This window comes from Ctenopharyngodon idella, chromosome 20 (assembly GCF_019924925.1).
Source record: "Ctenopharyngodon idella isolate HZGC_01 chromosome 20, HZGC01, whole genome shotgun sequence".
Lineage (NCBI taxonomy): Eukaryota > Metazoa > Chordata > Actinopteri > Cypriniformes > Xenocyprididae > Ctenopharyngodon > Ctenopharyngodon idella.
In genome coordinates, this window is record NC_067239.1 from 10963681 (window position 1) to 10980310 (window position 16630).

At 37.1% G+C, this 16630-nt stretch overlaps 3 protein-coding genes across 8 annotated transcripts in view; 2 read left to right on the forward strand and 1 right to left on the reverse strand.

Annotated features, from left to right (window-relative positions):
* Positions 1-16630, forward strand: part of LOC127502714 (DNA polymerase zeta catalytic subunit-like) — an 845784-nt gene that overhangs the window by 147225 nt on the left and 681929 nt on the right. The window lies entirely within an intron of this gene.
* The window catches only part of LOC127502738 (uncharacterized), a 237575-nt gene that overhangs the window by 6097 nt on the left and 214848 nt on the right, over positions 1-16630 (forward strand). The window lies entirely within an intron of this gene.
* The window catches only part of pum2 (pumilio RNA-binding family member 2), a 129877-nt gene continuing 114921 nt past the window's right edge, over positions 1675-16630 (reverse strand). For all 6 annotated transcript variants that reach the window (XM_051875978.1, XM_051875976.1, XM_051875977.1 and 3 more), the window contains 2 exons: positions 4855-5047; positions 1675-4132 (listed from right to left, as the gene is read on the reverse strand). In XM_051875978.1, the coding sequence (XP_051731938.1) occupies positions 4001-4132; positions 4855-5047 (325 nt within the window). In that variant the 3' untranslated portion in view covers positions 1675-4000. The remainder of the gene's footprint in view (positions 4133-4854; positions 5048-16630) is intronic.

The following is a 16630-nucleotide window of genomic DNA, read 5'->3' on the forward strand; positions in this document are numbered from 1 at the left end:
TAGTGGACTTCAAGGGCCAGAGTTGAGAACCCCTGATTTAGCGTGTCCCATCGGCTAAACAGAAGCTCTGCGTACACATGAATACATCATGTAAATAGACAAGACTGCAAGTCTGGGTATTGGGACAGGCCCAAAGTCGTCTTCTCACATGGAGGATAAATTGATGTGTGTGGAAGGCCACATAAGTGCAGAGGGAATATTATTTAAAAGTTTTTTAATTTTAGGCAGAATCGTATATATGTGTGAGGAAATATATTTTGTATATAAAAAAAATAAATGACAGTGCATGCAAAAAGTTTGTCTTCATTTGAGCTCAATGGTATGAGTCAGATGTGGCATGTTAGGAACATGGTATTTAATGATTTGACTCTAAAAGTAACATATTAAAGTCTGTAACTTTTTTGGTTAAAAATGATCCAAAAAAATTTGAGCAAGTACATAAACAGCCAGTGTTCAAAACTATCTCCTTATCTTAGCCCGATTCACAACGGTAAGCTTGTAATAATGTTTTCTAATTCGAGTGTACTGGTAAGTTTCCGCAGGAAATTCGAGCATGAAGCCGTTCGTCTTTGCGTCATTACGTCACGTCTGTTTACATAAAGGAGTCCTAGCTAGTAGGCTATATTGCATGTGAGGATGCTGCAGGTGACAGATCATTTATAGCCTTTTCTCACAGCAGGTGGAATAATTAAACTTATTTTGATGCCGGATTATGACAAATTGAAATGTACAGGTAACGCTAATATACACTAAATACACGTCACGCAATGCTAATGTTGTTAATATTAACAATTTGAGAACAAAGTATAACAATAATAATTTGCAGTTTGATGTGATATGAGCCAAGTGATTGTTAGATTTATTTACCATTGGTAGTGCGATTTATTATAATGCTTTTTCCTCAGTTGGTCAGAACAAATGTGGCAGATTTGTTACTTGTTCAGATGACATTTTCCAGTGAAAATTCTTATTTTGGAATACTTCCAAGACTACAATCTGTGATTTCAAAGTACAGTATCCACCGGTGCGGTGACTGACAGCGACACAATCTCCTCAAAACATTGGATTCATCCACGCTGAGGAACCGTGCCAATGCACAACCCACGTAAAGATAATTCTGCAAATAACTGCAATTGCAGGTTTCAGTAACACTTTACAATAAGGTTCATTTATTAACATGAACTGCACTTATACAGCATTTATTAATCATTAATGTTAATTTCAACATTTACTAATACATTATTAAATCTTGTTAACATTAGTTAATTCAGTGAACTAACATGAACAAACAATGCACAACTTTTATTAACTGACGTTAACGGTACAGTAACAAATATATTGCTCATGGTTAGTTCATGTTAGTTAATACATTAACTAATGTTTAAATAATGAACCTTATTGTGAAGTGTTACCATAATTGTATTGTGTGGTAACGGTTTATAAAAGCAATAAGGTACTTGAGGCTAAAGGGGTTGCATGCACAACGCAAAAACGGTCTGTATGGTAAATATTTATTAATCTGATTTAAAATATTAACATTGTGTGATAATCGAAAGCATGCTACAAACATTTAAATGAGGAATATTTAACAAAGAATATTCCTTTCAGCTGTCAATGAGTGTGCAGTAAGTATAGTGTTTTCAGAGTGAATAATAAAAGCTTCAGACAACAAAATCAAATGTTAGAAGAACAGTTTAATCATACATCGTCACAATTCTGCTTCCAAAAAAAAAAAAAAAAAAAAAAAAATGTCTTCCTCATCTAACATCTGGAAATGTACATAAGGCCACCTGAAAATGTACATGACTTTGACAGTGTGACAAAACTCATATGTTCATATTTATATAATTGACAATATCTTACAATTATTTTGCTTACAAGTTAGTGGCTGCTCCAAAATACAGCACTCCTTTATACAAAAATAATTCTTGTGTCTTGTGAAATTTCCATGGTAGCAGGTAGAACCAAAGACAGCCCCATGTTTTTTTTTTTTTTTAATTCATTAATTTTTAATTATTTTATTCAACTGCCACAAGTCAAAATGACAATGTCAACAGAAGGTGTCACTGCTCCAGGTACATAAAGAGGCTGACCTTTTCCAAAAAATGATTAAAAACAAAACCATCTTGAGATTGATGCATAAAAAGTTTTTTTTGTTTGTTTGTTTTTTTTTGTTTTTGTTTTTTTTTTGTTTTTTTAAAATAATCCTTGTTCAAAGAAAACTGTATACATTATATTCAAAGGGAAAGGAGTGATGAATATTCACACATCAAAATGCACATTTTGCTAAATTTTTCTTCCCCAAAAAGTGTAAAAGACATTCCATTTACAGCATTAACGTTTACAAATGTACAACTGTACAGACAAAATAAAAGCAAATCACTACGCAATTTAGCCTGTCCAACATTACAACTAGATTTTTTTTTCTTCTATTCAACTAATAAACTTACACTTAACTCCACATATACTACATGTATTCTACATTTATTCATATGAAGCAAAAGAATGAAAGCCATTAATATATTAGCCATACAGAAAAAATGTGCAGCAGAAGACGGCAGCCCCATGTCCATGTCCAAAAAGTATACTCCTGCACATTCTCAATTTACACCATTGAACGCCACACATTTGACCTGACCCCACAACATCTCACATTCATGAAATCAATTCTGTTATACTAGTTCTGAAGCCAAACATCCTGGGATGACACCAAGGACAGGGACCATCGCCCACCCTCTCCCCCCACACCCGAAAAACAGCAACGATTTAAAATGTACATAAAGATGCTATACATTTTGCCTAAGCTATTACAATGTAAAGAGATGATAATCAGTACATAACCATACTGTTTCTAGGGCAGTGTTCAAAAAAACTACTCAAACAGATGTTCCACGAACATGACAAAGAAAAATCATTCCGTTAAAACATTAAATCCAGACAAAGCATGCCAAATCTCCCCACCCCTTCATGCCTCACATATCTCCAACGCACCCCAAAATAGAAAAATTATTCCAGGTTTCATCTGTCTACCATGGTATCGGTCTCAGAGATGTATAAAATGGCAAGAGATCTGGTGTCCTTAGACGTGATTCTAAACACAATAGTGAACCGAGACAATAGCTGTGTGGAACAGACTTGGTCAGTGGGATGAAGAGTATATTGCAACCACACGCATGCTCTTAAAAAAAAAAAAAAAAAACAAACATCAAAGATGGAGCAGTTAGTAAAATGCACATGAGGGAGGGAAAGAAAAAAAATGGCAAGTGCATCCACGACAAACCACTTCCGAATGATACCACTCCCATTTGAAGGCAGCAAACTCTAGGCAGCAAGGCTCTATAACTGGTTTTGGATATCTTAATCCAACTAACTCAATGGCACAGCAGACTTGTCTACAAGCAAATTTCTTGAAGATTAATCTGACTGGTTCATTATTTTTCATCAGCAGCTTTGGCTTGTGTACCATAGTGCTAAAACAGGGCTTAAACGTACCACACTTCTTAACTGTGCCATTAAGAAGTCTGGATATAAAAACAAAAATAGAAAAGGAAAATGATTAAAAAGGATCACTCAGTTTGGCCTTATAAAGTCACTTGCTGGTGTAAATTGTAAGAACTGTAAATTTTCAGCAAACATTTCTTTTTCTACAGAGAATGTACAAGGTAAAAAATAATAAAATGTACAAGATATTTACTAGAAAACAAAAGGAAACAGTCAGTTACATCAATTACATCATAAACAAGAGTGTTGTGCTTTTCCCAGGAAACAGCTTACAGACCATGCACTCTCTGGTGTGTTGGGGGGTGGGGGGGGGGGGGCAACAGAGACTGCATTAGGGCACTGGTCAGACATCTCAGCATTCTTAGGTGAAGCCCACTTCTTTTCCTTTCATTTTTTTGGTAAAATCCCTAAAGGCTATGACAGAGAACTCCATGGTGGAGGAGATGCCCATAACAAATGTGGTTTTGAGGGAAAGATGCAAGGGTTGGGTGTCAGGCCCCTACATTAGGCCATTGGTGGGGCCCCCAATGGGGCCTAGGTCTGATCCACTCTTCATGTAGTACTTCTCCAGCTTAGCCAGGATGTGTTTTCCATATGTGTATTTACGGAGAGTGGCAATATGGGGCCGAATCTGGAATTGACAACATGAATTGTTTAAAAGACTGTCTGTGATTAATACATGTCATTAATCATTCTAGGGCTGTCACTAATGATTATTTTGGTGATCGAGTAATCGGTCGATTATTTTGACAATTATTCGATTAATCTGATATTTTTTGTGGTAATAAAAATAAACCTAAGCAAAGACCTAAGCCTTTAAAATGACTTAAAACACATATATAACAATAATGAGGCAATAATATTTGCTTTAAATAAAGTATCAAGAAAAACACTTAAAATACACAGTATTTTAATATACGGCCTGGTGTTGTTACACTTTACAGCACCTCAAATTCTTGTTTAATGTTGTCCAAACGACAATTAATTCAAATGTCCGCTTAATCTTTAATATTTGGCCACTTCTTCATGATAGAAATGCTATAGCCACTGTAATTTCTTGAACAAGAACATTACCTACACGCATGTAAATAAATAAAGCGCTTTTTTTTTTTTAAATCGCAGCGCATATATTTAAGCCTTTGTGAATTCACAATAGCATTATGCTATAGTATGGCTTTTAAATGATTTTAATGCATCGTGCACCACTTCCGGTATTTTGCAGGTTACTCGACGGGAAAATTGCAATCGAGTACTATTTTAAATCGAGTACTCAATTTAATCGAGGAATAGTGACAGCCCTAAATCATTCCTTTAATTATTTTACTGATGTGACAAAGCATTCTGTGCTTATACCTTGTGCATGATGATCTTGCGCTGGGCGGGCTCAGCCATGTCAATCATCCTTTGCACCACATAATTTGCATACTGGTCCTTCATCATGGTGTAGAGGGCGCTGTGAGGGCCATCCTTTTGACAGCAGACTTCATCGATGAGCAGGGCCCTCTCTGCACGGGACGAATGAATCACACACTTCTCTACAACATTACTGTAAGAGACAGACATGTATACAAAAAAAAATGTTTTCAGATATAATCTACATAGTCCAATCACAGATCTAACAAAATCGTGTGATTTAAACTTGATCTACTTTTACCTTGACATGACACCATCATGAAGTGGAACTTATGGCACAATGCAAAGTAGTGAGACCAAATTCAATGGCCATCCATTGAACATATATGAAAAACTAAATTGTAATTTTTCCACTTAAATATTCAGTTAGGAGGAAGATTACCCAACACCAGATTTTTAAATCAACAGTTCACAAATATAAACTAAATAATTACATGTGGTAATCTTTGAATTTGTAAGATATTAATAATAAATGTATATAATATATAAAAGATTTTTTATATACAGTGCCCTCTGTAAGTATTGGGACAGTAAGAACAAAACTGCTTATTTACTGTGCTTAAAAGATGAATATGAGGCAAAAGTACAGATTGTCATTTTATTATTGGCTGTTTTAACACATGCATGTTTCAACTACGAAGAGCACTTTCAGAGTTTCATCCCTCTAATGTCAGCATAAGTATTGGAACCATTTAACTTAAAGCAAATGTACAAGTTGAAAAGCTAGTATGTAGTTGCAAATCCCGTGCGTGAAATCACAACTCTGAGTATGAAACCCATAAACAGCAACAGACTCTCTGGTGGAGTCTGGTGGTGTTTTCCTGAACTGGCAACCAACCAGTAGTAGCCAAGATGCTTTTGTACACTTCTGAATTAATTTTGCTGCTGTCATAATTCATTAAGTCATCAATGATGAGTGAGCCTGTTTCAGAGACACCCATGCATGTCAATGCCATGACACCACCTCCACCATGCTTTACAGATAAGGTTGTATGCTTTGGATTATTAGCTTTTTTTTTTTTCTCCACACATTTGCTTTCCCATCACTTTGATAAAAGTTAATCTTTGACTCATCTGTCCATAAAACAAAAAAAAAAAAGTTCCAAAACTCTCTTAACTCTGTACTCTAATCTGGCTAATTTTTGTGCTGATCTTAGGCTTGCATCTGGCTGTGTAGCCTCTTTAATTCTTCTATCAAAGTCTCCTGCGAACAGTAGATTGTGAGATCATCACCATAGATTTTTGGAGGTTGTTGGTGACACTTATTAGGGCCCAAGCCACTGGTGGCACAGGGCTCTCTTGTTTTTCTAAGGATTATTATTATTAGGGCCCAAGCCACTAAGGCGCAGGGGCCTATTGTTCTCCTAAGGATTATTAGGGCCCAAGCCACTAAGGCGCAGGGGCCTATTGTTCTCCTAAGGATTATTCTTATTTTTAGGGCCCAAGCCCTGTAAAGGGCGAAGGCCCTATTGTTTTCTTTAGGATTATTATTAGGGCCCAAGCCGAAGGCGAAGGCCCTATTGTTAGGGCCCAAGCCACTCAGGCGCAGGGCCCTTTTGTTTTTCTAAGGAGAATTATTTTTTTTTCCGTCATCCAGAGCTTTTTGGGGGCCTTAACGTGCTCAAAAACTCTTGAAAATTGGCACACACAAAGGAATCTGCAGCCATTAGGACGGCGCAAAGGATGGGACCCAGGCGTGGCAGGGGGTCATTAGCTCTGCCCAACAGGAAGTCAGCTATTTAGGATTGTTTGGAAAATGCATGCTCTGGAAATTGATATACTCCTCCTAGGCAATTAATCCGATCACCACCAAACTCGGTCAGCATGAAGTCAAGACATTGAGGATGCTAAAATGCCAGCGGATTTTTGATATCTTGAACGGTTTGGCCGTGGCGAGGCAACGCATTTATGGCAAGAAAAGGTAAACAGGAAATGTGTTATAACATCTGCATACATTGATTGATTTTTATGAAACATCAGCTGTGTGTTCGTTGTACAAGGCTGATCACATGGATGCGACTATTGTGAGTCAAAGTTATAGCGCCACCAACTGGCAGCAGGAAGTGTGTCAATTTCAAAATGCTTTGAGATAACCCTCTTATTTTTACCCAATTTGCTTCAAACTTCATTAAAATAACATCAAGACATGGTGAATGTAGACCTTTGAAAAGAATTGTGATTACTCGAACGCTGTTGCCATGGCAACGCATCAAACATTAACATTAATTTTGGATGCTTTTGAGACTCTTAGCATGCTTCAAATTGCATGAAACTCGATACACACATGAGAGATGTCAGCCAGTAGACATGGGCAAAACCCTAGAAACAGGCGGGGAGGAGGGGCTCTATAGCGCCACCTTTTGACAAAAGTGGAGGGTTTAGTTTTAACTACAGTCACCAAACTCGGTACACATATTATTCTCATTAAGTAACTTTCTAATTTACAGTCATTAGCTCCGATCAACAGGAAGTCAGCTATTTTGGTTTGAATGTGAATTTTTTGAAAAAACAGGCTATCAATTTTATACTACTACTCCTACAGGGTTTATACAATTTACACCAAACTTTTTTAACTTGGTGCTAAGACACTGAAGTTGTTAAATTGCAAACAGATGTTGGATATCTCAAACAGTGTGGCCGTGGCGAAGCAACGAATTTATGTTGAGAAAAGGGAAACAGGAAGTGTTATAACTTCTGCATACATTAATTGATTTTGATGAAACTTCGGCTGTGTGTTCGTTGTACAAGGCCCGATTTGCTTCAAACTTCATCAAAATAATGGCAAAACATGGCAGATGTAGACCTTTAAAAAGAATCGTGATATCTCAAGCAATGTTGCCTTGGCAACGCATCAAACTTTAATATTCGTTTTGGATGCTTTTGAGACTCTCAGCATGCTTCAAATTACATGAAACTCGACACACACGTCAAGATTCTTATCCAGTAGGCATGGGCAAAGCCTTAGAAATGGGCGGGGAGGAAGGGCTCTATAGCGCCACCTTGTAGTGCAGTAAATGTGGAGTGAATTTGACAGTCCTTTGATGTTTAACCATTTTAAATGCCTATTGCCCGCTGTGCACAGCTGCTCTGAAGCCACCGGGGTGGCGGTGCCACCGGGCTTGGGCCCGCCATCGCTGCTTGCAGCTATATTTAGGGCCAAAGCCCAAAGGGCTGAAGGCCCTATTGTTTTCTTTAGGATTATTAGGGCCAAAGCCAAAGGGCTGAAGGCCCTATTGTTTTCTTTAGGATTATTATTAGGGCCAAAGCCCAAAGGGCTGAAGGCCCTATTGTTTTCTTTAGGATTATTATTATTAGGGCCCAGGCACCGATGGTGTGAGGACCCTATTGGAATTGCTCCATTTATTATTATTCTTCTCCAAAGTGAATCGCTTTTTGGAGGGCCTAAACGTGCTCGAAAACTCATGAAATTCTGCACACACGTCAGAAGTGGTGAAAATTTATGTCTGTTATGGGTTGCAGAATTAGGCGTGGCAAAATGGCTCGATAGCGCCACCTAATGAAGTGCCCCTCGTGCTACATTTCACGTAGATTTTGAAATTCGGTACACACATTTAACAGCCCAATACCTACAAAAAAGTCTCTTGGAGCAAAATCTGAAACCGAACAGGAAGTCAGATATTTCGAATTAACTTGCCATTTTTTGCCATTTCCAGACGTTGTACTTTAACAAACTCCTCCTAGAGCTTTAATCAGATCAACGTCATATTTGGTCAGTCTAATCTAAAGACCTTTGCGACGTTAAATTGCGAAGATCTTGACTTTTCGCTGAAGGGTGTCTTTGTGGCGGCCTGACAAAGTTCGATGTTTTGCCATGAAATAAGAGATTGTTGTAACTCAGACATACAATGTCCAATCTGCCCCAAACTGCACGTTTTATTAGAGTCCTGGCCTGAAGACATCTACATGGCAATATTCAGTTATAGTCATAGCGCCACCTGTGGGCAACAGGAAATGATGTTTTACACTGATTAACTCCTCATAGAGATTTAACCAGATCAACATCATATGTTGTCAGTCTAATCTTAAGACCTTAGTGATGATAAATATCAAAGATCTTGAGTTTTCGTTGGAGGGTGTGTCCGTGGCTGCCTGACAAAGTCTGATGTTTCGCCATGAAAGAGGAAGCTGTTGTAACTCAGGCATACTATGTCTGATGTGCCTCAAACTTCACATGTGTGATAAGAGTCCTGGCCTAAAGACATCTATATGACAATATTCCGTTAGTCGTAGTGCCACCTGCTGGCAACAGGAAATGGCATGCTTCACACTGTAATTCAATCCCAGGAACTCATTTCAATATGCCACGAAGTACCAAACATACTAGAAACACGTTAAATCATGCAACACTTAGCTAAGTGCTAATGTATGCGATTAACGCCACGAAACAGGAAGTTGTTGTAACTCAGGCATACAATGTCCCATCTGCTCCAAACTTCACATGTTTGATAATAGTCCTGGCCTGATGACATCTACATTGCAATATCCAGTTATGGTCAAAGCGCCACCTGTTGGCAGTAGGAAGTGTGGCACTTTGAAATGATTTTACCATAATTCGCCTGTATTTACTCGCTTACATGCATGTCGCCCACTTTTCACTGTTTTCCTAAGGCCAATGGATGGCGGTGAGCTCAGGTGCGAGGGCCCTTTCATCGCTGCTTGCAGCTTTAATTATTATTATTATTATTATTATTATTATTATTTTTCCGACTATTCGGGCACTTTTGGGGCCCTTACTTACCATGCTCGAAAATTCATGAAACTTTGCATATACATCGGAACCCGCGGCCATCAGGGCCGGGCAGCAGCTGGTACCCAGGCGTGGCAGGGGGGCTCGACAGCGCCCCCTTGAATGGGCTTCGAAACTTGGCCGTATTTCAAACACGCTTGCATGCATTAGTATGAAACTTGCTACACATATAGACCTCATTGGGCCTAACAACTTTCGTGCTCTAAGTTATACGCCAACTCAACAGGAAGTCAGTTATTATGGGTTGTTTGAAAAACGCATGCTCTGGAATTTGATATACTCCTCCTAGGCGATTATTCCGATCACCACCAAACTCGGTCAGCATGAAGTCAAGACATTATGAAAAATTGCCAGTGGATTTTTGATATCTTGAACGGTTTGGCTGTGGCGAGGCAACAAATTTATGGCGAGAAAAGGTAAACAGGAAATGTATTATAATATCTGCATACATTGATGGATTTTGATCAAACGTCAGCTGTGTGTTCGTTGTACAAGGCTGATCACATGGATGTGACTATTGTGAGTCAAAGTTATAGCGCCACCAACTGGCAGCAGGAAGTGTGTCACTTTCAACTTGCTTTGAGATCACCCTCTTATTTTTATCCGATTTGCTTCAAACTTTATCAGAATAATGTCAAAACATGGCAGATGTAGAGCTTTGAAAAGAATTGTGATGTCTCAAACACCGTTACCATGGCAACGCATCAAACTTTAATATTCGTTTTGGAAGCTTTTGAGACTCAACATGCTTCAAATTGCATGAAACTCAATACACACATCAGAGATGTCAACCAGTAGACATGGGCAAAACCGTAGAAACGGGCGGGGAGCTGGGCCTCTATAGTGCCACCTTTTGACAAAAGTGGGGGGGTTAGTTTAACCTACAGTCACCAAACTCGGTAATCATTGATCTCATTAAGCCGGACAACTTTCTAATTTACAGTCATTAGCTCTGATCAACAGGAAGACAGATATTTTGGTTTGAATGTGGATTTCACACACACACACACACACACACACTCTCTCTCTCTCTGTCTGTCCAAAACCCCCTACCCCCTCCTTCAGTCTGTGTGTGTGCGTGTGTGTATTACAATCTTGATTAGTGGTCTTTAACCCTTTTACTAATTACCATTGATTGATGAACTTATAAAAATTTTGAAGTGCAAATGATAACTTCACAATCATTTAAAATTGAGCCATGATACTATATCACTATTTGGACAGGACTAGTTTTTTTTAAATGTTGTTTTAAGTTACAATTATTATTTTTACAAATAAAATTATTTTTAAATTAATTATTTATTGATGTAATTAAAAAAAAAAAAAAAAAAAAAACAACTTAAAAAAACTCCTTAAGTAAATTTCACATGATTATAAAAGTGGCTGTTTAAAATAAACTTGCATAAGTGAGCAGAAAAATCTAGACATGTAGCTTGCTATTACCTGGGTCTGATATTAAAATCGTCTTTGCAGGTTCTGTGATTTGGCTCTATTTATTAATTTTATAATTTTATTTTTTATACCACACATATTAAAATTAAATGAAAGCATGCTTTTGGTGCATAAGATTGGTGCACAAGATTGGTGAACAAACGAATGCTCAGTGAGGTCAAAATACATGAAGAGAAGTGTTAGGATAATACAACATCAGCAATCATAGACATTCGCATTAAGACTGGATTACATTTCTCAGAGTACTGCTGAATTTACGCAAATAACAGTATGTAATTTGCTCTGGAATTTTATTGAGGTTGTCTGAGAAAAACACAGACATGGAAGATTAGGATGATATTCTGCACTCATCTGAAACTGACCTATGATAATTTATGACATGAAATTAATCTAAATTTAAACGATCTATCTTGTTTTTCTTTTTGGCTACTTTGTGAATCGACACCTCCAGGGCACTGCAAAAAAAATTAAATGCGCATGTGCGACCTGCGCGTACAAGTACGCGCTGTTACAAAAATCCAGCGGTGCGCGTACTCTTCTGATGCCGAAATTCACGTCACACACACTGTACACTGACCCTCACATACACGTAAAAAATGAAGTATACTTTGGGCTTTAGTTGGTGGAAGATGTGTGTTGGAACGGCCAATAATAAAATGTGACATTCTGTACTTTTGCCTCACATTTGTCGTTTAATCATATTTACAGATGTCTTGACTCCACAGCAAACAGAGAAATTATTTCTACACAAATGGTTTTTATACTGTACAAACCGTATTTTCTATCGCCCTACACTACCCCTACCCCTAAACCTACCCATCACAGAAAACTGTGCACATTTTTACTTTCTCAAAAAAACTCATTCTGTGTGATTTATAAGCCTTTCAAAAAATGGGGACATAAGCTCATAAGTCACCCTCTCCTTGTAATACCTATGTCATACCCATGTCATTATACAAATTTGTGTCCTGATGTGTCACAAAAACACGCATACGCCCACGCGCTGTTTAGCCATATGGATGTTGCTTTTGTTTGGCCAAAGAAAGGAGAGGCCTTCAACCCTCAAAAAAGTGAAAGCACATTCCAGGGCCAAGTTTTACAACCCGAATTCCGGAAAAGTTGAGACGTTTTTTACATTTGAATAAAATTAAAACTAAAAGACTTTCAAATCACATGAGCCAATAATTTATTCACAATAGAACATAGATAACATAAATGTTTAAACTGAGAAATTTTACAATTTTATGCACAAAATGAGCTCATTTCAAATTTGATGCCTGCTACAGGTCTCAAAATAGTTGGAACGGAGGCATGTTTACCATGGTGTAGCATATCCTCTTCTTTTCAAAACAGTTTGAAGACGTCTGGGCATCGAGGTTATGGGTTTCTGGAGTTTTGGTGTTGGAATTTGGTCCCATTCTTGCCTGATATAGGTTTCCAACTGCTGAAAAGTTTGTGGTTGTCTTTGACATATTTTTCGTTTAATGTTGCTCTAAAACCTTTATATACCTTTCAGTATTCATTGTGCCTTCCAAAACATGCAAGCTGCCCATATCGTATGCACTTATGCTCCCCCATACCATCATAGATGCTGGCTTTTGAACTGAACGCTGATGACACGCAGGAAGTTCTCCCTCCTCTTTAGCCTCTTTATTTTAAATGAGCCTTGGCCCACAGGACACGACGCGCTTCTAGACCATGTTCACATATGGCTTCCTTTTTGCATGATAGAGCTTTAGTTGGCATCTGCAGATGGCACGGCGGATTGTGTTTACCGACAGTGTTTTCTGGAAGTATTCCTGGGCCCCTTTAGTAATGTGCTATATTTAACCCACTTTATTTTTTCTCATTTGTTTGAGATAAAATTATATCTCGTCATGTTTGTGATTTTTATTTGTCATGTAGCCTATGAAAGCTTCTGACCATGAAATCAAAAAAATAATTATTTATTCAGATATAGAACATGTTATTTGTGTATTTTACCTTTCTGATAGCAGTGGAAACTCCAACAGCCTTCCATCATTTGACACGCACCCCATTTTTATTTTTGACGAGCTGCAGAGTTTCAAGATGCTTTATTTTCCTAACCCTTTTTTGCAACAAAACATTATATTATTAAATTGTAGGCAATACATAAAATTATTTTTATTAACAAGTTTCACCTGTCAAAAGTGTTTAGTTCTTCGTTATATAGACTATTTAGATCAATACTTGAACATCAAGCAGTATTCAGAAACAGGTGCAGTTGTATTTTTCTAAATACTTTTATTAGACTGTAGATTGAAAAAAAAAAAAAAAAAAATGCTTGGTGATAGGCCTATTATTTTTAAAATGTGAGAAACTGCCTATTCCTAAATTATACACCGTAAAAAAAAAATATTGTTGATCAGGGCTCTGAACCGGTTCAAAGAACAAAAACAAAAATCGGAAACCAACGAAATTAACAGGAACAAACAAAAACTAAATCAAGTTTAAACGTTCTGAACAGAAATGTCTGAAATTACCATTAACCAGTTAATAATGTTATTTTGTTGTTCCGTTTAAGATTTTAATTTGACAGCCAACCAATCATGAATTCAAATAGTACGACCAATGCAAATGTGACATTGATGCATCCAATGTGAGTGAAATGCCCTTGCTCAGTTGTCAAGTCGCAAGGCAATGTGCTGCATTAGCTGTTGTATCTCAGGAGTTTATCTGAGTATACGTCGTAGTAATAGTACTCAGTAGTAATAGTTAATAGTAGTAGTCAGAGATGGCAAAAGTACACACATCCGTCACTCAAGTAGAAGTACGGATACTCATGTTTAAAAAGACTCTGGTAAAAAGTTGATGTACAGACTACATTTAGTCAAGTTAAAGTAAAGAAGTATGGGCTCTGACACGTACTTAAGTACACATTACTACAACCTGTTTTAGTGTCATGTTGGACCTCACATCATATTAATACAAAACAACTTACATTTCAAATTGTGTTAGCTAATGAATGTATCCAGGCTCAAAAAACACCATATAGAACAGGGCCGGACTGGGACAAACTTTCATGCCGGGAAATCTCACACTCATGCAGGCCATCCCACCCACAACAAATTCTGAAACCACAGACAACACTATTTGTTGTATGGCCATCACATAAAAAAAGGGTTTAAATCCTTAGGCTGGGGCTGTGCAAAATAATTAAAAGTTCTCTCTTTAACTGCACCTTCACCTCCATTTTCCTTTTTAGTCTCTTCATTTTTCCTGATATCTCTTTGTGCGTATGTATTTACTTTTTTCACAAATTTTCTTGTACGTCACTTTTTCATCAGCATGTCTACTGTTATGAACAGAACTGTCTCCACCTTATTGCAAAACAACCACATTGTAATTTGTTTGCACATAATATAAATTTATTTTAGTTGTTAAATTATGACCATGTGTTGTTTTATCTTAATGGAGTTACGAGGTGTTTCGGAAATAGGCTATGTGCTTTGTCCGTTATTAGAACAGCCGCATTACAAAGGTTATTGTAGCTATGTGGGCACTCAGTTTATACTGTTGTTTAATATATTTGGCAAAAAGCTTGTTATAAAAGAAAGTGTTACGCACAGGCTGTATTGGCTATGACTAGACAAACAAATACCAGACTAAAACACTCTTCTCCGCTCCTCAAATACATAACATTAGCCTTTACATACAAAGTGTTTTGAATAAAGAAAATGCTGTACTTATTCCAAGAACCATTTTTTCCCCCTTGCACTGAAAAAAAAGCAGAGGCGGTCTCCGAAATGCGTGCAGGACTTCATTCATGATTGAGGTGTGAGGAGCTACTGTATGAGGTTTTGCCAACAGTTTGAGGATCCAATCGATTTACGAGGTTTAGTCACAAGCTCTTAGTATAAAGTTCAATTCAAGCTCTGGTATAAAGTATAGGCAAAAATTATTTAAAAAATTGTTATTAACCAGTATTTTTTCTAATCAAACCATTTTTGAAACGATTACGTTACTGAAAGAACACAAACAGAAATGTTAAAATACTGATTCTGCTTAGAGTAAATGGACTTATTTTTTATTTTTTTAAGCCCTGGTTGCAATTAGCAATCACAACTTTTGTGTTAGAATAACTTTCCTGGATTTAACTTCAAACTCAAATATCTAAGTTGTCACTGTTAATGTGCAGTTTAATATGTTGCTAATACATTTTATTTCAGTATTTATTATATATACTATATTGCCAAAAGTTTTGAGACGCCTGCCTTTACGTGCACATAAACTTTAACCCTCTGGGGTCTGAGGATTTTTGGGGCCCTGGAGAAGTTTTGACATGCCCTGACATGTGCTTTTTTCAGTTGTTCATAAACATATTAATTGAGAAAGTGTCATTACACTGTATTCAGCACGAACTTGGCTACCATAATATGTGAGCAACATGTATGTACATGTTTGTATTTTTGAAGGAATAACGTTTATGCGTGGTTATTGAAAAATCAAAAAACTTAAGTCACTGAAATAAGGCCACAAAACTAATATTATATATGTGTTCACAAGACTTCTGGGTATTGGAGGTTGTAGACTAGAGTTTTTGCTTCAAAATGATGTAAAAATTATCCTGCCTACTCGTTCATATAAAACAATATATTGATTTAAATTTTGTAAGACACTTTTTGTCAAGAAACACAGTATGCATGGAGGCGTGAATCTGTATGAATAATGCTGTGATTCACACCTGAGAAGACAAAGACCTGCATAATGACCTGCATAATGACCCGCATAATGAGCTATTTCAGTCAGGTAGGCTATGTGAAAAAACTCTCTGATAACATCATATCAGCTGTATTAATGTAAATAAAATGTCCACTCTTGACAAAAAAAAACAAAAAAAAAAACATGATTTTTGTGATCTCACGCATGCACGTATTATTGCACGTGTGAAGAAAATTTTGTTTAGGCCTATTATAGTTTAAATTACAGTACCAGTCAAATGATTGGACGCATTACTATTATAATGTTTTTAAAAGAAGTCTCTAACCAAATAATGGTTTTCTGTTTTAACTCCCTCGGGTCGGCGGTCAAGCCGGCGATACCACCTCGGTTTTTCTCTTACCAGTGTGAAAGAGACTCAAAATACTCTGTCAATGTTGCACATATAATTAAGAGTTATACACCATTAAAATTTGTGGAATATCTTCTTTTATTTGTGTACACTCAGAGTAAAAACAAAATGATGTGCTTTTTGCAAAATAAAGAAAACTAACATGCGTGATCTCTCGTCTCCCTCTGAACGAAGTTTAATCTGATAGTTCTCAGAAAATGAACTGTAACTTAGTGAATACTAATGACACAAAAATGAGACTTGTGTCTAAAAAAACGTTGAAATGTCAGGTTTTAAATTGTGTAAGTCAAATCGAAAACAAATATTCTGTGTTTATGTAATCTGTATGAAAAGAGACATGTCAGAAGTCTGTGATTCAGCTCATTATCCGCTAATGCGGCCACGCCCACGGAGCGAGCGCTATT